The 27,186-nt window shown below is 32.0% G+C and overlaps 2 protein-coding genes across 2 annotated transcripts; one reads left to right on the forward strand and one right to left on the reverse strand.

The window, feature by feature from the left end:
• The first annotated feature begins 1,461 nt into the window (after nt 1–1,461).
• LOC145953379 (F-box/kelch-repeat protein At3g06240-like) lies at nt 1,462–2,157 on the forward strand. Its single transcript, XM_083067318.1, has one exon. The coding sequence runs from the start codon at nt 1,462–1,464 to the stop codon at nt 2,155–2,157; it is 696 nt and encodes a 231-aa protein (XP_082923444.1).
• A 17,252-nt stretch (nt 2,158–19,409) lies between these two features.
• LOC145953380 (uncharacterized) lies at nt 19,410–22,508 on the reverse strand. Its single transcript, XM_083067319.1, has 3 exons — nt 22,311–22,508; nt 20,785–21,180; nt 19,410–20,694 (listed from the first exon to the last, which is right to left on the reverse strand). The coding sequence occupies exons 1-3, from the start codon at nt 22,506–22,508 to the stop codon at nt 20,449–20,451; spliced, it is 840 nt and encodes a 279-aa protein (XP_082923445.1). The 3' UTR covers nt 19,410–20,448.
• Nucleotides 22,509–27,186: the final 4,678 nt, after the last annotated feature.

A 27,186-nucleotide genomic window follows, 5' to 3' on the forward strand; every position in this document is an offset into this window, starting at 1 on the left:
CAAGAATGCAATTGGCATTGTCTTTGGTTCTCCACTCTTACAACACCAACAAAGATGAGGTTATCAAACTAGCTGCCACAAATTGGAAAAATTTGCAGCAAAATAGAAATACACTTGTTATTTCCTAACTTTTGTATCAACTCTTTATGTTGTCCCCTTTTTTTTTTTTGATTGGTTTTGTAATGTTCTTCATTTGGGCCAACCATTGCACCCTACCTACACAATGTTGTTATATTTTGTTTTCCTTTTGTAAAACCAATTTTTTGTTGCACTTGTCTGGGGACCTTATGTGTGTAACTTATGGACAACCTTATGAACCTACAACCATGTACCTTGTTATTAATTTCGTTTAAATCAATTTCAACTAGTCATTTCTGTTTACGAAATAATTTGTGTATTATTGTAGCCATGTAAGTCGAAACTAATTTCCTTCAAGGTACGTTCTATGGTCAACATATGTATTATATGGTTGATCAGCGAAGCAACATATAAAAATGTGATTGTAAGGCTTCCATGAGTCTTGGCTCAAACATGGATTAATATCATTACATATATTTAAAAAAATTAACGGTCTTCATTAATTTTTAAATATTTTAATAAATCTGTATACAACATCACGAAATGTATACTTCAACTAGTCTATTATTGTATACAACATTAGAAGAATTTAGCCTCAATCAGGATTTGAATCCAACAATTTTAAGTTTTCTTGAAAACTGTGAAGTACAAAACTATTACATACAATCAATAAATAAACGTCCAACTGTTTTTATACATATAATTTATACTCCACTTAAATCCACTTAAAACAAAGCACTCATTAAAATTAAATAAAATGGCTGCAAATTAAAATTAACGGTTGTAATCTACCGGACGTGGGAGCCAAGGAGCCAAGGGAGGTGCAGTTATTGGGAAGAGACGTCGGTATGGGGATGCGACTTGTAGTATAGATATAACTCTTCGTATGTCATTTTTCGTATAAATATGACCAAAGGGATTTGTTAGTCATCATTGCTTTACTGCACAACAAAAACTGTACGGTCATTATTTACAGTAGAATCACCCTGAAAAATGGCACTTCCAATCGAGTTAATAGTTGAAAGTTTTGTTCGGGCATGCGTCAAATCCGTGTGCAGAGCCAGAGCCGTGTGTAAACTTTGGTTTTCTTTGTTTGCCCAATCTGACTTCGCAAAAAGGCACTACAAAGAATCCAAAATCGTGAAAAAGGTTATGTTCTTTTCATGTTTCCTGAAAGAAGTACTATCCGTAGACGCAAGCAAGCCTCTTCTTGCTGCAGACGCAAGTTGCATTCTTCCGTACCCAATGACCTACTCCAATGCGTACATGAAAATTATTGGTACATGCAGGGGCATGATACTTATTTGACTTCCTACATACTTCTTCATTTGGAATCCCTCAACCGGGTTTACTCGTTCTTTTTTTCCATGTCCACGTACTATAATGAAAATCTGTGGTGATTATTTTGGTCTGAACTACTACGGATTTGGTTATGACCGATCTGAAGACAATTATGTTGTGGTTCAAATTTATCTTAGTAAATGTGATTCATCTCATTGCGCAGTCGTGTATTCTGTGAATGGTGCTTCATGGAGGGATTTCCAAGATGACTCCCTTTTGACAATTACCTATCCTTGTATTTCTGTTCATCAGGGAAGTATGGGACTCTATTTTGGCGATTGTCTTCACTGGATTGCTTCCAACTGGGAAAGGAATGTTGATGTTATTTTGGCTTATAATTTAATTGAGTCAAAATTTTATCAACTAAATATTCCTACTGAAGTTAAGTTAGAGGACTATAGTCTTTGTTGTTTGAGAATTATAAGAGATTGTTTGGCATTTTGTACTGTCCTGCGCGATGAAAGCTGGGACTACATGGTCGAGATATGGGAAATGAAAGAATATGGTGTCGACACGTCTTGGACTAAGTTGACATCTATGCAAGTCGGTAATGAGTTTCCAGGATTTATGTTGCCAGCGTGTTCTTCAGATGATTCAATTTTATTTGTCAACAATGAAACGAGACTTTTTGGCACATGGAATGCAATAGATGAGACCTTACAATATAGGAATTTTGGCCATGTGACGCAATATGAGCACGAAATGATAGTGTGTGAAGAGACATTGCTTTCAACCTAAGTTTAATGTAATTTTATTATTTTTATGCTCTTGTTACATTATTTTATGTATTTTAATGTTTAGGATGATGTATTCATTTATTAAACATATTATGAATTGCAATTTCTTTACTATATATTATATTATATCAATTTAATATTTTATATTATACATTTGATATTATATATTTTTTCAGTGCAATTTCAACGAACAACTTCATTAAAAAAATGGCTTATTCAATACTTTAAAAGTGCTGATATCATATAAAGAAATTTTTTTAAAATTAATTACATAACAAAATGCCTTATTCATCAAATCAAGTAATCAACATAATCAACTCATTAATGAATGACCTTATAAAATAAATTTAACAACATCAAAAATACATCACTTTGGCTACAATAAATAACAAATAAACCACATCCATAACAAATACTGATAATATGTTTAAAATTATAAATAATGAAAAACAACATACAAAATATATACATAGATTTTAGTCATCCGTCACATAGATACAACTATATCATAAGAAAACATCTACATTAAGATGAACACATTCAGTATTTAGGAACAAATGATTCGGTTAATATGCTTACAATAACCCTTAAAACCTACTTACTTGTTCAATTTAAAAATAAAAATTCCCCCCTGATCACATTTTAAATGAATGAACAATAAATGTCCAAAATGTGTCAAAGTAATTGCCTGATCAACTACCTGAAAATTAAAAAATATCAAGTATTAGTATTGTTCATAGGTTTATTTCATAATGGTTAATGAAACGAATTTGACTATATTGCACCTTATCCGCGATGTTCTTCAATAGATAGGTATATCTTGCTTTCTCCTTTAACTTTATCAAAAATCAACAAGTCCCCATCAACTAAGTCGTTATTTCTTGCAAACTCATACCAACCACTCCCAAATAAAGTCTGATATTTATAGTTTAAGAGTGACCACCTTAATTGTCTACCACTTGGAAGTACAATATCAACGTGTCTTTGACTATTCTCTTCTCCAAGAAACTCATTTCTCCTAATATCAGCGGGAATGGGCTAATTTTTTTTATTCAATAAAATGAAAATAATTAAGTATGTAATAAATTTATTAATTATTAATGCTTCATCAAATTAACAACGAAAGTCAAACTTACCAAAGCTCCTTTCAGATAAGTATCTGTCACTATGGTTTCCCAACCAACAATTTTGCCTTCACTATTTAGTCTGTCATGGAGTTTGTCTTCGTCTATTGGAAAAGGAGGCAATGGAATGAAATAACTTATGAAATGGTTGTAGTCGATGTAATCAAAATGAGCATTGCATGTTCCATGAGTACAAAAGTTATCTATAACTTCTGCGATTCCGTTGATAAAAAAGTAGTCATCTTTCCATTTGTAACCGTTCGCTCAACGTCGGTTGCCATGATTCTGCTATTGTTGTCTTCAACAAAGACTTTGTCATTAATTTCATGACCCCATTTTTGCATGAAAAACATGGGGACTTTAATCTTCGTCTTCAATGCAACCAAAAAATAACAACCAAATAAATATTAGTATATTTTGCAATACGAACAAATGATAACAAAATGAGATAGTAATAGTTTAAAATGACAAACCTCTCCTTTTCGAAGTAAAACTTCAAATGATTCTTTGATGTTGTCTATGTTAGCCATGAGAGAAAGCAGTAATGAACACAGAAACGAAAACTAACTCCCACAAACGAAAATGGCTTTAAGAAAAAGCAAAATGGCTTTAACGTTGAATTTATTACCTGTGCACAATTACCAGTTTTTGTTTTCGTAACTCAAGGATAATATTCTGCAAAATCATAAATATTTGATTCTGGTGTCAGAATTTTGTGATTTACAATAATGATGCATCGTCCCAATAATGTAAACGTCAAATCTGACTTTGCCAAGCAAAAAAGCAAGAAGCAAGAATTTGTAGCTTTTACAAGGCATCTAACACCGACCCAAAATCTGCCTTAATAATGATAGTATCCCAATAATGATAGTATCCCTGCACGAGAATTGTATAGGTGACGTTACATGACAGGTCGTGTATCCTCACATGCCTGGTACATGGGTTCAGTTGTTACATCACAGGTCGTGTATCTTCACATGCCTGCTACATGTGTTGAGTTGGTCCAAATACTTTACCAAATGCAACCACTTCCACCATTTAACTTCGTTTCCAAAAAAAAATTATTACCGTGATGACCCCTCATACATTTATATGTGTGTGTGTGATTAATTAGTAGATTAAATGAGCTACATAGATGGATAGATACTTAATTAATAACTAAATTAAATAATTAAAATGAAAAATACAATGATTAATGACTACATACATGGATAGATAGTTAATTAACAACTATATAAAATAATTAAAATAAAAAATACAATGATTAATCTGTACATAGATGGATACATACTTAATTAACAACTAAATTAAATAATTTAAATAAAAAATACAATGATTAATCACTACATAGATGGATAGATACTTAATTAAGAACTAAATAAAATAAATAAAACAAAAAATACAATGATTAACCACTACATAGGTACATGGTTAATTAGTAGATTAAATGAGGTACATACATAGGTAGATAATAAACCATTAAATCAATTAAATTTGCAAGTTGGTATGAATCATCTTTAATTGGACAAATTTCAGTATTTTATGTTTAATATATACGTGTAACGACCCACCCTAGGTCGTCACATTAATAACCAGCCAAAATAAAATAATATAAAATAAAGAAAATAGAGCAAAAGCCAGCTACGATAGAGTGAAAAAAAATTATTTCATAATATCAAACATAATTATATCAGAGTCATTCTTGGTAAAATTATACAGTAATCCAATAGTAACATCATGAAATATAAGTTAGACACCCTAGGTGCTGGTCAAGCTCTACGTCTAGCCACTTCTCAAAGCAGCTACCCCAAAAGACTCCTTGCTATCCCAAGGCCTCACACCTGATCTGCTCCCCCACATAGTGAGATCATCACAGTCCAAACCACATGGAAACACAAGGGTTAGCACATATAAAACCAACCATAGTATATCATAATAAAATATCATTAAACAAATATTTATCCACAGTATTTATCCAGACCAACAAGTCATTTTCCATTCTAAATATAGACCAACCCAAAATATAATGTATACACGTCCATGCCAATATATACATATTTTATGATAATAAAATAATCCATAACCAATGTATACAATCCATACCATATGTATACAGATTCCATATCCAAAACAAAGTCACACCACTGTATAATCCATGATGTAACCAACACATCCAAACCAAATGTTGGCCTCAACACCATCCAAACCAAGTGTTGATACGGTGAAACATGTCAGCAACCCATGTCCCACACCTAACCTCTCATGGAAAATATACAGTTGGATTACGTCGTCACGTAACCCTGGTGATCATGGCCACTTCATCCATCGGTATGACTCGGCCTTGCCCCCATACCGGTAGCAAATAGAATACTTAGAGGAGTACTTCAGAATCCACCTAACATCTGAAGTGGTTTATCATATAACCTTTGGAAAAGTTCCACATTGGAATCCTCACCATGGGATTCCCAAATTTCATATTTTTCCAAAGATTATATCCTGATCTCACCAAGAGATCTAATCCATACCATAACCTTACTCCTTTAAGTCCTATTTACTTTTCCAAACCACATACATAGCATATTCCATAATTAAACATAACCATAACCATGCCAATTTGTCAATATAATAATAATATAAATATCCAAAACAACCATCAATTGATCCAAATTATACTATATGAAATGAAAATCTCCACATAAAATAGCATATTAAAATTATACTATTCCTATCATGCTCATATATACTAGATTAATTTTATAAGCACTACCCTTACTTGGATAAACCTGAACTGAAACTCGGGCAGAACCTCCACCTCTCTCCTTAAGCAAGGGCCGAAACTCGGGCAGAATCTCCTCTTCTCTCCTCTTTTCTCTCCCCTAGCAGAACCTCCTCTACTGGATTCCTCTTTCTCTCTCCTCTTTTCTTTTCTCCTCCCCTCTTTTTCTTTCTCTCTCTCTCCTCTTTCTCTCTCTAGGATTCTCTTTTCTCAGTATATTTTTTTTCACCCCCCCTGGCCCCTATTTATAGGCAACCAGAGTCACCCGGAACGGCCCGTATTGAATTCGGAACGGCCCGTTCCGAATCTTTCAAATGTACGCAAATTTTTAAACTGGAACGGCCAGTTCCAAAATCGGAACGGCCGTTCCCAAAAAGCAGAACGGCCCGTTCTAAAATCAGAACGGCCCGTTCCGAGACTCATCCAGAACGGCCCGTTCTCCTTCCGGAACGACCCGTTCTCCCTCCAGAATGGCCCGTTCCAAAGTCAGAACGGCCCGTTCTCCTAGTTGGAACGGCCCGTTCTGGGCCCGTTCTCACTAAAAAAATTTAGTATAATTTTTAAGCTTGGAACGGCCCGTTTTGCTTTTGGAACGGCCCGTTCCAAGTTACCAAAACACCCCTTAAATTTTTTTAAAATTGCGAAAATGCCATCAGTAATAAAATTACAAGAATACCCCTATACCTTTATAAAATTTACGAAAATGCCATTGATAATTAATAATAATAAAAAAAATGGGTATTACAATTCTCTCCAACAACAAAAATTTTCGTCCTCGAAAATTCACTTACTCTAAAAGAGATATGGGTATTGATCCTTCATCCTTTCCTCCAACTCCCAAGTAGCTTCATTAGTAATCTCATCCCAAATAACTTTCACCAAATTGATAGATTTACCTCGCAACTGTTTAACTTTCTTATCTGCCACTGAAACTGGCTGTTTCTCAAAAGTTAAATTCTCCTTAACTTGTACTGCCTCTGATTCCAATACATGATTTGGATCGTGAATATATTTCCTCAGTTGTGAAACATGGAACACATCATGCAGATTAGAAAGGAATGGAGGTAATGCAATCTGATATGCCACTGGTCCAATCCTCTTGAGAATTTGATACGGCCCAATAAACTTAGGATTCAACTTCTTAGCTTTGATAGCTCTTCCCACACCTGTGGTAGGAGTTACTTTCAAAAACACATGTTCTCCTTCTGAAAACTCCAAAAGTTTCCTCCTTTTGTCTGCATAAGACTTTTGCCGACTCTGAGCAGCTCTCATTCTTTCCTGAATTTGTTTCACCTTTTCAGTAGTCTGTAAGATGATCTCTGGCCCCACCATCACTGATTCTCCCTCTTTAAACCAACACAAAGGTGTTCGACATTTCCTCCCATACAGAGCCTCAAATGGTGCCATTCCTATACTTGCATGAAAACTGTTATTATAAGTGAACTCGACCAAAGGCAACATCTCTTCCCAATTCCCTAGATGATCCAAAATACAAGCTCTCAACAAGTCCTCCAAAGATTGGATAGTCCTCTCAGACTGCCCATCAGTTTGTGGGTGATAAGCAGAACTGAGCCTCAACTTAGTCCCTAACGCTTGATGCAAACTTTGCCAAAATCGGGATGTAAAACGAGGATCCCTATCAGAGATGATACTGGAGGGTACACCATGTAATCTAACAACCTCCTTAATATACAATTGAGTTAACTTTTCCAAGGACCACTTTATATTCATTGGAAGGAAATGAGCACACTTAGTTAATCTATCCACGATCACCCAAATAGAATCACAATTCTTAGCAGATCTTGGTAATCCAACAACAAAATCCATGGTTATACTATCCCATTTCCATTCTGGCACTTCCATCATTTGTAACAAACCTCCTGGTTTTTGATGTTCTACTTTAGCTTTTTGACACACAATGCAAGATGCAACATACTCAGCTATCTCCCTCTTCATACCATTCCACCAGAACATTTTCTTCAAATCTTGATACATTTTTGTCATACCCGGATGTACACTCAATTTACTTTTATGACCTTCCTCAAGTATCAACTTCTTCAACTCTTTATCTTGTGGAATACAAATTCTACCCTTGTACCTCAAGATTCCATCCATATCTTGTTCAAATCCTTCAGCTTTCTCAGAACCCAACAACTCTCTAACCTTATTCAATCTCATATCCTGAACTTGTTTTTGTTTCACCATCTCCAAGAAATCACTAGTAATGGTAGTCATACCACAACTAATAAAATCTGAGGCAATCACAACATTAAGATTCATATCCCTGAATTTCTCTACTAACTCCATCTCTTTAACCATCAGGTAAGACATATGAAGAGATTTTCTACTCAAAGCATCTGCCACCACATTTGCTTTACCTGGATGGTACATTAACTGAAAGTCATAATCTTTCAAAAACTCAATCCACCTCCTTTGCCTCATATTTAACTCTTTCTGATCAAACAAATATTTCAAACTCTTATGATCACTAAACACATCAAACTTTGCTCCATAGAGATAATGTCTCCAAATCTTCAAAGCAAAAACCACCGCAGCCAACTCTAGATCATGCGTAGGATAATTTCGTTCATGAGTCTTTAACTGCCTAGATGCATAAGCCACAACCTGTCTATCTTGCATAAGAACACATCCTAAACCTTGATGAGATGCATCACAATAAACCTCAAAAGATTTATTAGGATCTGGCAGAATCAACACTGGAGACGAAGTCAACTTTTCCTTTAACTCTTGAAAACTCCTTTCACACTCCTCCGTCCATATAAAAGGATGATCCTTCCTGGTCAGCTGTGTCAAAGGCATAACTATTTTAGAAAATCCTTCTATGAATCTTCTATAATAGCCAGCCAATCCCACAAAACCTCTAATTTCAGTAACTGATTTTGGACGCTCCCACCTCAAAATCGCTTCCACCTTAGTAGGATCAACTGCAATTCCTTGTGCAGAAATCACATGACCCAAGAACTTAACTTCAGATAACCAAAACTCACATTTTGACAACTTTGCAAATAATTGTTTCTCCTTCAATACCTGCAAAACTATCCTCAGATGTTCTCTATGTTCTTCCATAGATTTAGAATAAACCAGAATATCATCAATGAACACCACCACAAACTTATCCAGAAAGGGTCTGAAAATCCTGTTCATATAATCCATGAAAATAGCTGGAGCATTCGTCACTCCAAAAGGCATGACAACATACTCATAATGGCCATACCGAGTCCTGAAAGCAGTCTTTGGTACGTCCTCTTCCTTTACCCGAATTTGGTGATATCCAGATCTCAAATCAATCTTGGAGAAAATAGTAGCTCCCCTTAACTGATCCATCAAATCATCTATTCTTGGCAATGGATATTTATTCTTGATTGTCAATTTATTTAACTGCCTGTAATCCACACATAACCTCACACCACCATCCTTCTTTTTTACCAATAACACTGGTGCTCCCCACGGAGATACACTAGGTCTGATCATCTGCTTCTCCAAAAGTTCTTCAACCTGCTTCTTCAATTCAGATAACTCCGCTGGTGCCATTCTATAAGGAGAAATGGACACTGGTCCCGCCCCTGGTATAAGATCAATACTAAACTCTAACTCTCGCTTTGGTGGTAATCCCGGAACATCATCCGGAAAAACCTCTGGAAATTCTCTAACAACATCAATACTATTCAACAACTTTTCATTCTCTACACTAATAAAAGATAAGATCATAAACCCAAGAGCTCCATCCTTCAACAATCCATCTACCTGTCTATTAGAAATAAATCTCTCCTGTTCATCAGTAGGAAAGATTAATTTCTTCTCTGAACAATCTATCAAAATCCTATTGGCAGAAAGCCAATCCATCCCTAAAATCACATCCAAATCGGATAGAGGTAAACAAAACAAATTCACTTTATAACAACGCCCTTCCACCTCCACTGGACATCTCAAACAAACCTCAGAAGTCAAAACAGACCCTGAAGCTGGGGTAGAAACAACTAGATCCACACACAAAGAACTCACAACTAAATTTAACCTTGCCACGCATTCATAAGAAATAAAAGAATGTGAAGCACCAGAATCAAATAAAATAGAAATATCATTACCATCAGCTTTGCCCTTTCCTTTTACCAGCTCAGATGTCGTTTCAGCTTCAGCACCTGTTAAAGCAAAGACACGACCTGCTGCAGTAGGCCGATCCACTTTCTGGTTCTCTCTAGCTGGAATATTTTTGACAATGCAATCTTTAGCCATGTGACCCACCTTGCCACATTTAAAACACGTATAGTTCTTTGTAGAACAGTCCTTCATCATATGTGGGCCTCCACAGATATAACATCTAATACTCTGAACATCTCTTGTGGTAGTAGTCCCCATCGGTTTCTTATTAGCATTTCCAATTTGAAACTGAGATGGTCTCTTTTGAGGATGTTTCCCCCTCCCAAATCCAGATGATCCCTCTAGACCCTTTGCCACTCTATTTCCTCCTTCAAATCTCTCAACTGTTTTTGCCTTTTCAACTAGAACTGGGAATTCCACAATCCCCATAGGGACAATAGTCTTTTTCAGCTCAAATCTTAGACCCTCACTAAACTTCCTGCATCTCCAGGCTTCAGTGATAGCTTGAGAATAATACCTAGCCAAGTGTTCAAACTTGACCACATACTCTTGTACTGACATATTTCCTTGTTGCAATCTCAAAAATTCAGCTTCCTTAGCATATCTGGCGCTATCTGGAAAATATTTCTCTAGGAATACCTTTTTGAAATTTTCCCAATTTATCACCTCCCCTCTAGCTTCCATCATAGCTTGAGCACCTTTCCACCAGAAACTAGCCTCACCCACCAACATATAAACAGCATAAACTAGCTTCCTTTCCTCAGGACAATGCATCACCATAAAGATTTTCTCCATCTCTTCAATCCATTGATCAACAATTTCAGGTCCATTAACACCTGTAAATTGAGGAGGATTCCCTTTTCTGAACTCTGACAAGCCCCTATATTCATCAGATACTTCAGTCCTAGCTGCTTCAGCTGCAGCCCGGTTGGTCTCCATCTGAGCCAACAAAGTATTCTGTTGTCCAATAGCAGCAGCAATTAGCTCCATAGCCTGAGCAATCTGCCGCTCATCTACACCTGAAGAAGGATGAGAATGGTTTCCCCTACCAACCATCCTAATAAAGATAAAAGATCAAGGAACCCATGAGTTTACACTAAAACACATAAGAAATTCCTTTCAAAAAAAAAAATCTATTTCCACTCAACAGAAACATAATAAGACCATTTCCCACAAACCCTAAAGAGACTCGACCAGCTCTGATACCAAAATTGTAACGACCCACCCTAGGTCGTCACATTAATAACCAGCCAAAATAAAATAATATAAAATAAAGAAAATAGAGCAAAAGCCAGCTACGATAGAGTGAAAAAAAATTATTTCATAATATCAAACATAATTATATCAGAGTCATTCTTGGTAAAATTATACAGTAATCCAATAGTAACATCATGAAATATAAGTTAGACACCCTAGGTGCTGGTCAAGCTCTACGTCTAGCCACTTCTCAAAGCAGCTACCCCAAAAGACTCCTTGCTATCCCAAGGCCTCACACCTGATCTGCTCCCCCACATAGTGAGATCATCACAGTCCAAACCACATGGAAACACAAGGGTTAGCACATATAAAACCAACCATAGTATATCATAATAAAATATCATTAAACAAATATTTATCCACAGTATTTATCCAGACCAACAAGTCATTTTCCATTCTAAATATAGACCAACCCAAAATATAATGTATACACGTCCATGCCAATATATACATATTTTATGATAATAAAATAATCCATAACCAATGTATACAATCCATACCATATGTATACAGATTCCATATCCAAAACAAAGTCACACCACTGTATAATCCATGATGTAACCAACACATCCAAACCAAATGTTGGCCTCAACACCATCCAAACCAAGTGTTGATACGGTGAAACATGTCAGCAACCCATGTCCCACACCTAACCTCTCATGGAAAATATACAGTTGGATTACGTCGTCACGTAACCCTGGTGATCATGGCCACTTCATCCATCGGTATGACTCGGCCTTGCCCCCATACCGGTAGCAAATAGAATACTTAGAGGAGTACTTCAGAATCCACCTAACATCTGAAGTGGTTTATCATATAACCTTTGGAAAAGTTCCACATTGGAATCCTCACCATGGGATTCCCAAATTTCATATTTTTCCAAAGATTATATCCTGATCTCACCAAGAGATCTAATCCATACCATAACCTTACTCCTTTAAGTCCTATTTACTTTTCCAAACCACATACATAGCATATTCCATAATTAAACATAACCATAACCATGCCAATTTGTCAATATAATAATAATATAAATATCCAAAACAACCATCAATTGATCCAAATTATACTATATGAAATGAAAATCTCCACATAAAATAGCATATTAAAATTATACTATTCCTATCATGCTCATATATACTAGATTAATTTTATAAGCACTACCCTTACTTGGATAAACCTGAACTGAAACTCGGGCAGAACCTCCACCTCTCTCCTTAAGCAAGGGCCGAAACTCGGGCAGAATCTCCTCTTCTCTCCTCTTTTCTCTCCCCTAGCAGAACCTCCTCTACTGGATTCCTCTTTCTCTCTCCTCTTTTCTTTTCTCCTCCCCTCTTTTTCTTTCTCTCTCTCTCCTCTTTCTCTCTCTAGGATTCTCTTTTCTCAGTATATTTTTTTTCACCCCCCCTGGCCCCTATTTATAGGCAACCAGAGTCACCCGGAACGGCCCGTATTGAATTCGGAACGGCCCGTTCCGAATCTTTCAAATGTACGCAAATTTTTAAACTGGAACGGCCAGTTCCAAAATCGGAACGGCCGTTCCCAAAAAGCAGAACGGCCCGTTCTAAAATCAGAACGGCCCGTTCCGAGACTCATCCAGAACGGCCCGTTCTCCTTCCGGAACGACCCGTTCTCCCTCCAGAATGGCCCGTTCCAAAGTCAGAACGGCCCGTTCTCCTAGTTGGAACGGCCCGTTCTGGGCCCGTTCTCACTAAAAAAATTTAGTATAATTTTTAAGCTTGGAACGGCCCGTTTTGCTTTTGGAACGGCCCGTTCCAAGTTACCAAAACACCCCTTAAATTTTTTTAAAATTGCGAAAATGCCATCAGTAATAAAATTACAAGAATACCCCTATACCTTTATAAAATTTACGAAAATGCCATTGATAATTAATAATAATAAAAAAAATGGGTATTACAATACGTGTGTACGTAGTATTCAAAAATGTTATGCATTATACTTATTTTTTATTGCATTGGTTGAATAAAGTTATTGGTACTAACTTTCTTACGTTTAAATATTCAAATTAAATGTTATATATACATATGTTGTTTAAAATTTATTAATATATTTTATTCTATTACAAAATCGAAGTTCAACGTCAGCATGATTTATTAATCATTTAATTTACAGAATTAAACCCCTGTTTACATCCAGTGATTTACTATTTACGAAGAAGGAAAGGCGAAGAAAAGGGGTGTTTGTTTATGGTAATTTGCAACGATGGAAAGGCGAAGAAAAGGGGGAAGAAGCGTCGTTGCCATCCTCGCACAAAAGCGAAAAAACGAGAAGAAAGCCACGTAAGATTTGTAAAAACCCGTAAATACCCTGCCCAAAACCTGAAAAGACATTAAAAATTGAAAAAAAATATACTACCATCATAATCGATTATGCATGGTGCATAATCGATTATGGGCTGACATAATCGATTATACTGAGCCATAATCGATTATATCAATGCATAATCGATTATATATGAGCATAATTGATTATGCGCTGCATAATCAATTATGTACATACATAATCGATTATGTACATACATAATCGATTATGCAATAAATTAAACTCAATATCATTGTCATATGAAATAAATTCACAGTCAAAAGTATGAAAGAAAGACAAATTATAAAGTAGTGCTCGTTTGGATGACCACAAATTTTGGTAACCGACATTCGAGGATCTTCATAAGGAAAAAGGACTCAGTGATTACAACTTAACATCTAAATCTAACGTTTTCTTTTTCATATATTAATTTTCCATTTCAATTAACTTCTATTTATTAAATCTGAAATACTATTTTACATAAGAATGTTTTTAAAATTGTTTTTTGAGAAACAATTTTAACATTTTTCTTAACCTTTTATCTAATTAATTTCATCTTTGTTTTTGAATTAATTAAATTTTATTATTTTTAAAATAAATTATCAATAGATAAAAATAATTGTGTTATAATATAAATTATTGATCTTAAATTACCATAAGAAAAAATTATTAAATAATATATACAATCTACCAAATTGTTTTTTTAATAAATTTTAATTAATAAAAAAGTGTATTTAAAAGATTGTAACTAAAAGTGTATTATTAGTATTTCTTTTATTATTTTTATATTATATTTTAGTGTATATATAACACATCCTAAATGAATTAATTTATATTATTGAAGGTATGCATTTGCATTGTAGTGGCCTAGTAGGTTAACATATTATAAGTTTACATATTTAAATAAGAAAATATTAAATTTCGAACGGGCCGTTCTGGTAGCAAATTTTGGGACAGGAAATGAGTCCAGAACGGGTCGTTCCACTTTTGGAACGGGCCGTTCTGGCCACATTAACTACTTAATAAATAATTATTATTTAATACTCTTTTTCATATATATATATATATATAATATTAATATTTAATATATAATACCTTAAATTAAATATAATTATTTAATATTAATATTTAATTTATATATATATATATATATATTAAATATTAAATATTTAATATATATATATATATATATATATATATTATTTAAGATTTAATTTATATATATATATATATAAATTAAATATAAGTTAAATATGAAAATTAAATATTAATATTTCTATCTTCTCACTTTTATATATATTAAAGTTTGTTTATCTATTTTTAAGGTTTATTGTACATATTTTTTATATTAAAAAAATTTCAATTATTTAAATATTGATATCAAAAAGTGAAAATATAAAAAAAATAAAATAATATGTGTTTATAAAATTAAAATAATAACACTTTTTATTTTTATTAATATTAATAATATTTATTATAATTAGTATCATTATTATTTATTATGATTCTTATTATTTTTTTAATATTTATTATTATTCTTATCATTATTTTTTTTTAAAATTATACCTATTAATATAATTTTATTGTAATTATTATTATTTACAATAAATAATATTATACTCATTTTCAATCCAAGGGTAAAAGTGTAAATTATATATTCATTTATTAAATTTGTAATTTTTATCTATCATTAAATTTAAAGTAAATATTTAAATTAAATTTTTTTAAATTAATATTTTATAATTTTTTTAATTAAAATTTATATATTTATCTTTTAATTATAATAATTATAAACTTTATTTTAACTGACTTACTAGTAAATACAACCAAAAAACATATTAATCGTATATTGTCCAATTATTAAGAGCATGTTTGGTTTATTGTTGAATTTCGTTAAACGGAGCAAACACACATTCCAAAGCACCAAACTGAGAAGTAACATATTCTCAGAATCTTTGTTTTATCGTTAAAAAGTCACAAACGGCCGTTAAACGTGAATGATCCAAATTATTGCTTTGTCATTTGGTGCTTTGGAAAGCGTGTTTTTACGTTTTCGTTAAAAACAACGATTTTTGATGGTAAACCAAACACACACTAACCGTTTAACATCACACACTTAAATGAATATTTTTAATTGAAAGGAAAAATATCAAACAAACTTTATTTTATGACATTGTTAAATAAAAAAATAAACACTTATTTTTAATTAAATTAATAAATTATTTCATTAAAATTATTTAATTAATATCATTTAAATATATCAGTAATTCTCACTCATTCGAACAAAATTTTGTATCCTCAGTTCCTCACTTAAGACGTCGCAAGTTGCTTCATTTCTTCTTCAATTCAATAAACCCATGGCAGTATCAGTGTATCACTATCAATGCCGTATATCATAATTGTTGTGCTACCTTCATTCGTACTGTGCTGGCATGACTACTGCCACTTTTCTTGCACAGATTCATCATTTCCAATGACTACATTAAATATAATTAAATTTTTATATATTATATATTATCGTCATAAAAAAGGTGAACCCCTTTATTGCATTCTTCGGAGAGTAATCATTACTCACCGCTTGTAAATTATAAGACTGACGGTTTATTTGCATCAGAGACAAATAAATGTAAAATTGTTCCCTTTCATCTTCTTCATCTAAAAAGTAAAACTCTCTCATCTTCTTCTCTCTCATCTACATACATGGCTGATGATAACGCCGTTCCTCCAAACAAAAATCCTTTGTAAGTTTCATTTATGTTGTTATTGCCTGTGTTTAGGGATTTCCAGTTGTTGGAGATATTTGTCTTTCAACTTTTTATTGTAAATTTTTTTTTTGTCATCTTCTTCCCTCTTATTTACATACATGGCCGATCATAGCGTCGTTTTTCCAAACAAAAATTGTTTTTAAGTTTCATTTATGTTGTTATTGCATGTGTTTAGGGTTTTCCAATAGTTGGTGATATTTGTCTTTCAACTTGTTTTTGTAAATTTTTTTTCTCATCTTCTTTCCTCTGATTTACATTCATGGCCGATCATAGCGTCGTTTTTCGAAACAAAAATCATGTGTAATTTTCATTTATGTTTTTATTGCATGTGTTTAGGGTTGTACTTGCCGATATTTGTCTTTCATCTTCTACTTCAATTTTTTTTTGTCATGTTCTTCCCTCTAATTTACATAAATGGCCTTTTCATAGCGTCATTTTTGCAAACAAAAATCGTCTATAAGTTTAATTTATGTTTTTATTGCATGAGTTTAGCCTTTTACAGTAATTCTTCATATTTCTTATTTTTTCCAGATTTCAAATTTTTAAAAAAAAATAAAGTTTCATTCTATGCATTACGTTATTTTATTGCTTTTAAGATTCACAATTTATCTTATTTCAACATGATTAACCCAAATGAAAATGTTCATTATTATTACTGTCTTCCACTGATTGCATGTATGCAGAATGCATAGGATTTAATTTTTAATTTGATGATAAATGCTATTTTCTTTATTGTTAGGCCATTGGTAACACACTTCAGTTCTTTTCTGAGTCCAAAAAAGGTATTTAATGTTATTATAATTTTTTTTATATATTTATAAACAAATTTTTGCATTATATATGTCATTGTTAATTTATTTATATATTTTTGTTTGCAGGGAAAAATATTTTGGAAGTATGTATTTTATAAACAATGGAAAGGGAAGTTAAGTGTATGCGAAACTGTTGATCCAAAAGGAAACACTTTCACTGTTGGTTTAAAAAATATTGGTCCCATAGTCGGATTTTTTTGAAGAAGGAGTAAAGGAAATACTCCAATTTTATGGTATAAAAAAAAACATACAATTGATTTTTGGTATAAAGGTAATAGTAGATTTGATATGCGAATTTTTAATATGGCTGGTGAAGAAATTATTTATCCCCACAATCCAAACATTGAAAATATAAGGTGAGAATTAATTTACAATATTTATTAACTTGTTTATTGTGATACTTTTAATTAATTGAATGTTCAAATTTTTTGTTATCAGTAACAATTACATAATACAACAAGCCAATGAGGATGAAGCAAGAGATCTGGAACTAATAATTCCACCACCACCACAACCTAATGACGAACCGGAACATAACCTGCCAATATATCCACCATGGTATTTGACTCTAACAAAGGCAGCAGCTACAGGGAAACAACCATTGGTGAGTTAATAAATTAGTTAAAAAAAATTTATTATTGAACTTTCAATATTTTTACTGAATAATTAATATAAGTAACATATGATTATTAATATAATATACTTTACTAATTATTATTCAACTGTTTGCTGGCAGAATTTTATTGTTAAATACGTCGTTGCTTGGAACATAAATGATTATGCATATTGTTTTTTATTTGATGTCAATCAAAAAATATAATATGAATCATATATAAGCAGAAGATCGTCCCGCCATGCTAAAGAGTGTTATTTGAGTTCTGCATGGATGCAATTTATGAAGGCTGGAAAATTCAAAGCGGGTGACGTCCTCAAGTTGGAAAAAGTTTTTCACTCTGAATATCTACTGATAAACGTTTTGAAAATTTAGTTGTTGTTGTTGTGGGGTATCGATTAAGATAATTTTTTTGTTAAACATTCGTAACTTTTATAATTAATTTTCATGAAATTTATCTGATCTGCATTCTTTTAATTCCAATTACCATAAATAAAAATATATATTATTTTGTAACCTAATTAACAAATTACCTTAATTTAATTTAATATATTACAAAATTTGTCAACTGACATTATTTTTTTACTTATTAATTAAATGTTCCATTATTCATATTTTTAAAAATATTTATTTATAGAATTTTGAAATGATTATTGTCCTCTTTTGAAAAACAAAAATTGTACATGTTTGTAATTGAATTCCCAAACCCTATCAAATTATTGTGTTAATAATAAATAATTATATAATTAAATTTTTAATACTAATTTTTTATATGATGTCATTATTAATTACTGCATACATCTGAAATCATCATTGCTTATTGGAATGATTTAATTGCAGGCATAAAACCCTCATGAAATGTCTTTCAGTACATAGGTACATGGTTAATTAATAGATTAAATGAGGTACATAGATAGGTACATAATTAACCACTAAATCAATTAAATAATATATATACACACACATATATATAGTTAACTAGTACATTCAACAAACAAGATACAAAAAAATTGTTTTGTAACTTCCCAATATTCATTCCAATGTCAAAAACTGAAACAACGTTTAGAAACTTGTCATTTGTAATTTAGAAATTCTAGTCAAATTTTGTTTAAAATTTACATAACAACTATTATTAAGTATTACTTCAAACTTTTTTTTTGTAAAAGTTGAAACTTGTAACTTATTTTACAAATTATCTGACTTACTAGTAATGTTTTGTTTAAAATTGACATTGATGGTATATTAAAAAACCTTTTGTTTTAAATGTCAATAAAAAGTATTATTAAATATTAGTTGTAAGTTTTATTTTTTAAACTTGTAACTTGTATTTTACAAATTAACTGACTTACTAGTAACTACAACCAAAAAACATATTAATCGTATATTGCCCAATTATTAAGAGTTTAAGATCACACACTTAAATGAATATATTTATTTCAAAGGAAAAATATCAAACAAATTTTTTTTTATGACATTGTTAAATAAAAGAAAATAAACACTTAATTTTAATTAAATTAATATATTATTTCATTAAAATTATTCAATTAATATCATTTAAAAATGAGTATTTTAATATTCTGACTCATTGGAACAAAATTTTGTATCCTCATTGTATTAGTAATCATGGATATTGGATAGGCTTAAGACGTGGCAAGTTGCTTGATTTCTTCTTCAAATCAATAAACACATGACAGTATGACTATCAATGCCGTATATCATAATTGCTGTGCTACCTTCATGCGGACTGTGCTGGCATGACTACTGCCACTTTTCTTGGACAGATTCATCATTTCCAATAACTACATTAAATATAATTAAATTTTTATATATTATATATTATCGCCATAAAAAATTAACGGTATGTGGCTAAATTAAATATTCAAAACGTATGGTGCTAAAATGCTATCTATCCGTCCATATTCAAAAGTTGTTCTATGGGAAGTCTTTTGTTAGTTCAACCATTAGCCAACCTAAACAAATATTGTGGGACAAAATTTTTCCTAAAACCGAAAATTCAATGTTTATTTTGTTCCTCCAAATCTAATTAGTTTACTATTCAAACATGTCTTGTCTTTTATATTAATCAATCTATCATGTATTTAATATGATGTAAATCAAATTTACTATCCTTATCATAAAATCACAAAATTCTGGTTTGGATTAGATTCAGATTTTTTAAAATTAACATAATTTAGGTTCAAAACCAATTGACATTTTTCTAATAGTTAAATATTTAATTGGGCAATCAAACATCCGAAACATCAAATTTTGTAAACATGAATCATCACAAAATCAAAACTACGACCATTATAACAAATGCATAATATAATATAATATATAAAAACGTCAAATATATAAAAATTGAACTTAGTCAGTTTGAAACCCTAAGCATAATGTTTATAATATATGATAACAAAGCAGATTGACTTTGTTAATCAAGTGTAGTTCATAACAGCAAAATATTATAAATAAATCCTAAAACATAAATATTAAAATTACCATAATCAATTCTGAATCTTCATAACATGGGCCAAATTGCGTCTATCATGAGGAAATGAAAATTGAAGTTCATCTTCTGTAACAAACTTATTTTTGTAACAAAAAAACTTCCAATCTTTCCCAAGTTTTACATATTTCCTTCCCTCAGAAGGAATGATGACAGAACATTTGACCATCTCCACAGGACCACAAATATTTAATGTTTTCCATCTTCTCTTACGCAAATGATCTCCAAAATCAACCGGCAAGCTCTGTCAGAAAAAAAATAATAATTTTGTACTTTCCCTATTCATAAAAAAAAGGTTATATTTTTAAAAAGACAAAAATTAAAATATACTGACCAATTGTCTTCCAGTTGCTTTGTTCTCAGTCAGCACTACTTTGAACACTTTTTTCGTATAGGTTGGTGGCCGACTTTCAGATGGAGTTACCGGTTTAGGTTTACGAGATGAATGCGAAGGGTTTGCAGCTTCATCTATGGATTTTAGGTTCGATGGCTTTCTCCATACAGTAATGTCAAACAACCTCAACCCTACGTAGCGAAACATGATGGAATGATCTCCGGTCATCCCATAAAAATTTCGCAAGAAACCCCAACCATCTGTCAGTAGGGCTTCTTCCCGGATGACTTCACATTTCAGTTCGTGCTTGTTTTCCTTTTCATCAATTAGTGTCCAGATACCACCCAATTCATCCTTAAAATCGTTCCAGAAGTCTTCCTCTACTTTTCCAAAAGGCTAAGAAGAAAACTAAAAATTGTCAACCAAATAACTTTAAAAACGTAAACAGAATCTTAAAATTACCTTTTTTTTCCGATGAAACGTCACGAACCACCCTAAAGTCTTCATCTCCTTAATCGATGTTTGTCTTCTTGCCGCCATTGCTCTCCAACACAAAACAGAGATTTCACGAAACCTTCTGTTTGACGGTTTGGCTTTAGGAATTTTGAAACAATGAGACCTTTTAACTTCTAATTACTAATACCCAACAGTCACCCAAGCGGAACCAAGCCACTAAATAATTGGATTACGAGGTCTTGTAGGCCCATATTACATTTATCCTTTTGGGCTTTAGGATTAGTAATTGGATCATCATATATATATATATAAACACCACCTTAGTAATTTTTGTACTCGATTTCGGTTACTTAAAATTTGGCCCATGTAAAATTAATAATTGGGCGACGTTTACATTGCAATTTCCTTAGATTAAAAAACTTAAATATATTTTTACTTTTTTTAACATATCTATATTATAAATAATAAATACTAAATTACTTCATGCTAGAACTACTTGACTTCGATATTAAAAAAAAATTCCTAAACTATATGTACATTAACTATTTTACATTTTACTACTTTCTTAAAATTCTTGAACCTAAGCTAATTACTTTGATCCTACTGTCGTTAATTTCATCACAAACCAATTTTAACTAGTCATAAATGGTTAGAAGATGAATTATGTATTATCGTAAGCTTCTTCAATTCAAAAATTGCATTCATGTTACATTACTAAATTAAATTAATTGAAATAACCCAATTCACTTTTAAAAAAATGTGAAACTAACAATCAAAAATTAAATATTCCTCATTTCATTCTAAATGTCACTCTTGCATTATTCACATTCTCATATGAACCTAATAACCTTCCAACAAACCATCATTTTTTCCTACGTATTTCCAAACTAATTTTTCATGCACTTCGATTTCAAAATAACATAAACGTACATTTCATTTAATACTAAATCAAACTTCAAAATAACATAAACGTACATTATATTTAATAGTAAATTAAACTAATCACAATATTTAACAATTGTTCTTCATATCATTATAATTCCAGCCAAGACAAACACTATGATCCAAACCACAATAAATTTGTTCCTCATTTTAATCTCATTTGTTTTCACCATCTTCAAAACATCCATCACCATTTCTTCCACAACTTCTACCTTCTTATTTGTAACATTTAACTCCTCTCTCAACTTGTCAAATTTAACCTGTAACTCAGATATATCACAAATATGCCCAGACACTATTGTTTGTAATTCTTCCACTTGATCCATTTCGTTGCACCATTCAAAAAACCGACAATGACTATTTGTCCCGTTATATCTTCCACAACCATAAAATTTTCTCCCTGGATTCTTACGAGTTTTTGAGTATTGTATCCTACTTTGAATACCACAATAACATAAAGGCATTTCCCTTGGTAATGTGGATAACGTAGTCCTGCTTGTATGTGAAGATGCAGAATTCTCTATTTCTGATATCTAACTAATATAAATACCATGGACAAACATTATCATAACCAATAATGCTTACCACAAATATTGTCAAACCACATTAATAAAACAATAATTACAACGACACAATCACAACACTATCAAATTGGAAAAATAAATTACAATATAATTTTTTACCACCTCGATCAACAATCCATAATAATGCCTTCACAACGAAATACAACAACACCTACATGACTTATTAATACTTACTAAATCTGCAAAAAAATAATAACCCTAACAAAATCACATAACAATATGAATCCTAACAACTCACCAAATAAACCAAACAATATTCACGCATACGCTTAATCGTGAAACCAACACTACATGACCAGTCAATTAAAGAGAATTCGAGCACAACTCAAAAGTTATTACAACTTAATCGCACAAAATGGAACTTACCACTAACTGTTCACTTTAGAATCGTGGTGCCTATCCCCCGGAACCACACCCAAAACTCCAAAATCAGCTGAGGAGAAGAACCTGCAAGGATTTCAAATGCAAAGAGAGACAACTTTTCATGAGGAGAAGAACCTGGAAGGATTTCAAATGGAAGCAAACCCACGGTAACGGAGACAACATTTCATGAACACAACAACATCCATGCCAACAAAATGGAAACACAGACACAACAAGAACATGGAAAAGGGAAAGGACACAATTTCGCCGCTTAAGAGAACAAGATGGAAGCAAAGACAAAGTAACACACACAACATTTGACCAACAGAACAACATCCATGAGGAGAACAACAAGGACACGGAGATACAACACCTGATCCAACGAAACACGGGGATGGGAAGGGAAACAACCTTGGCTTAAAGATAAGAACATGGAGCCAACAAAACACAAAAGGAAACAGGAACCTTCGATTAAAGAGAAGTAGATGGAGCCACGTTTCAATGCAAACAAAATGAGGTGGCATGCATTTACAAATTGGACAAAAGAGGGACCCTCTATTCGGGTTGGTTTGTTGGATCATGGTGCAGGGGCGGATCAGATCCAATTACCCGATTTCAGGTCAAAGTTTCAACACCCTGGGTGACATGGAGTAAGTGGCCACGTGGCATTACCTGATTGGCTGTCCGTACAGAGGGCACCAAAACCCTCTATTCCGAAAGGGCACGCAAGTAACCTCCCTAAAAAATAGTTCCAAAAATTGAACTAAACTATTTTATATTTTAGTGAACTATAGTTCTTAAGTTTGAACTATACTATAATTATTTTAAATTAACTTATTATTATTATTATAAACTGAATTCAAATGCACTCTAAAAAATGCTTTTAAAATTTTAAATTTTAAATTTTTTTTATGATCAAACTTATGCTAAAAAATAAATAAATAAATTTATCATAATCCATGATTATTATGCAAGCCACTGAGTCAGAAAAAATTAGTCAACAATGACAGATTAAATAAACATGATTGAGAAACGGGATGTAAAATGTAATAACAATATTATATAATAATCATAAAATGGTGTTCCGGTTCTTCCCCTTTTTGTTGTCATCTTTCTAAGAAAGAGAACTTCAACAATCACCAAAACATACTGGAGCAATTACATGTATTAATATCAAAGGCTCGTTAAAACTTACAAAAAGGTAAAACAGAGAAAGGGAGAGAAGAGGGATGGCAATATTCATCTACAAGGCTATACAAAGAGAGAAAAATATCTAAAACCATTGCAGTTGGACCAACAGAAAGTGGGTAACTGGGTATCACATTAATCTTTCTAAAAAGAAAAAGTCAAAAACAAATAATAATATTAAATATTAAAGGAGAAAAAAGATTAAATTCTTTATAAATGTCATACATAAAAGCAAACTAATGTTTTGAATCTGATGTTCAAACATGTCAAATATACAATCTACAAAGATAGTGCAAGGAGGTATAACAGAAAATTTTCTTATGACAATAACTTTACACCAAGGAAGGATGACTCTATATTCCTACTTCTTGATCTTGGTATTGGATTTACTTTGTAGGCACATGCAAGAGCCAATGATTCAATGCACGCAAAATTGCTGATTGTTAGAATATATCGAACTATCCAAAAAACTTGTGATACCAATTGTAGTTGGAATTCCATCAATTATTTGTTTATATAAAAACCCATTAATTTAACTAATTTTCTTACACTTGCAATTATACTTCACAAAAAGAATTTATATAACCACAATTATATGACCAATCATATATGATATTTATTATATTATCAGCAACAATTTTTTTTAGAACACTTTTTCAAATAAATTTAATAAATTCAAATACTGTAAATCCAAATAAACTTACGTATTAAAAAAATATACAAATATTCCGAAAAAATTGCATTTGTCAGAATTTATAGCAATCAACAATTTTTTTTTAAAAAAAAATTATGCAAAAAATTATAATATACTAAATAAGGAAACTAATCCTAAGAAACAATCTAATATAAATTAAGATATTTTTGGATTTTTCCATAGATTCTCTAACACAGATAATAGAGTCCAATTAAGTAAATAGGAGTAAATTTTAAGCTTTGAATTACGGAGAAAAGATTTGGAATCAAAGGGATTTTGGTTAAGAGGAAGGCAAACTATACGGAACAAAAGTTTAGTAAGATGCAACAATATTTTGGAGGTGAAAATCAAGAATCAAGTCATACTACGAGTTGACAGTTTAGCAGTTTAGGTATCTTGGGTCCATCTGAAAAAGTGCTGGGTGATTGATTATGGCAAATGTGAAGCATATAATTGAAGCTATATAGATGAAATGAAAAATATCACATGCAATTTTTTAAGTTCCTTGTGAATTTAACATATACTATATTACTTTAACACAATCATTAGTAAAGATATAATAACCAAATACAAATAGTAGTCAATAATGCTCTATAGCGGAGTAGCCCTAAGTTTCTATGGGATTTAAATAGCTTAGATTGATCATGATTGTGTATGAACTGTGACTTGTTATTTACCTTGAATTTCTTTAATTTTTATTTTTAGTATTTATATTTAAAGTATAAATCATTTATTTAGTATAATGATATTTAAAATTATGGTCATCCAGCTTCCTGCTATAGCATTTTCAGAGTTAGTTGCTATGCACTGCCATCCAAAATTGATAACTATGAAAGAATTAACATCCACACAGTGATGACCACAGAAAACAACAAAAATCATGCAGTAGAAAAAAAACTTGCTCAGCAAGGTTATGAATACCTGTAACCGTGTCTTGATAGTATCCAATGGGTTGTAAAGCAGGACGCAGTAGCAGCAACAATATTAATAATCCCACCAGTAGCCTGAAAAATATAATCTCTGGTAGACTCGGAATACTTGCCTCACTCTTCAACGAAACAACTATTCAACGAACACAAGCCCTGTATCATATAGCAGACTATCACAATTACTCAAAATTATTTGAAAACAGAGTGAAACAGCTAATCAATTTATTGTGAAGATTGTTCTCCACTTGTTAAAATCATTTCTAGATTCCACATAGATTTAGGAAATGGAATAACCAGAGACACTAAGATTCACCCAACCTCTAAGAGCTAATTACTTCTAACAAAATAGTAATTAGAGAGAAATTGTTAGATGTTGTAACCCGAAAATTTTTGATCTCGCGACTAATGGTTTAGACATCCTTTTGAAAATCTCATCAATTAAGGAATGCCCAGACACCAGACTAATCCTTAATTAATAGTTTTGAAAATAGGTTCATGGAGTCGCCACCAACGTTTTACTCAAAACATTGAAAAAAGAAAAGGTTTTTAAAAGTCCAATAATGGCCTTGATAACCAAAATTGGGTTTGGGGGTCGGTTACGTGTAGGGAAGGTATTAAGCACCCCTACAACGCCCTTAATCGATACCTATGATGAAGTTAGCATTATAAATGATAATAATAGAAATATTAAATCCCCTTTTATTAATAACTATTTACATGCTTGAAATTTAAATTATACAATTAACCCTAAAATGTCTAAATGTTTATTATAACAATATTTATTATAGATAAGAAATGAAAAAAAGTGAGAAAGAGATTAATTGAAATACCTCTTGAATTAGCTCTATTGAGTCTTCAAAATAGGAAGATTTTAGGTGCTTTGTGGCAACCTTTCACACTACAATGTGCCTCACAAAATCTTAAGAAATACAAAAGAGAGAGAGAAAAAGAGAGAAATTTCGAGCTCTAAGGAGTCTGGACGAAATTTGGAGCCCTGAGAACTGTGCCCAAGCTGTCTATTTATAGGCATCAGAAAGTGGCCAGAATGGCCCGTTCCAAAACCAGAACAGCCCGTTCTGGATCCGAACGTTGTGTGTTAATTTTGTGATTGGAACGACCCATTCTGAAACTAGAACGACTCGTTCTAGAAGTGAGATTAACACATAATTTCCTAGACTGGAACGGCCGTTCCAAAAAGATTTTGTAGGCCATTTTAATAACTTGGAACGACCCGTTCCAGTTTAGG

This window comes from Cajanus cajan, chromosome 11, assembly GCF_000230855.2.
Source record: "Cajanus cajan strain Asha chromosome 11, NIPB_CcT2T_4, whole genome shotgun sequence".
Classification (NCBI taxonomy): Eukaryota; Viridiplantae; Streptophyta; class Magnoliopsida; order Fabales; family Fabaceae; genus Cajanus; species Cajanus cajan.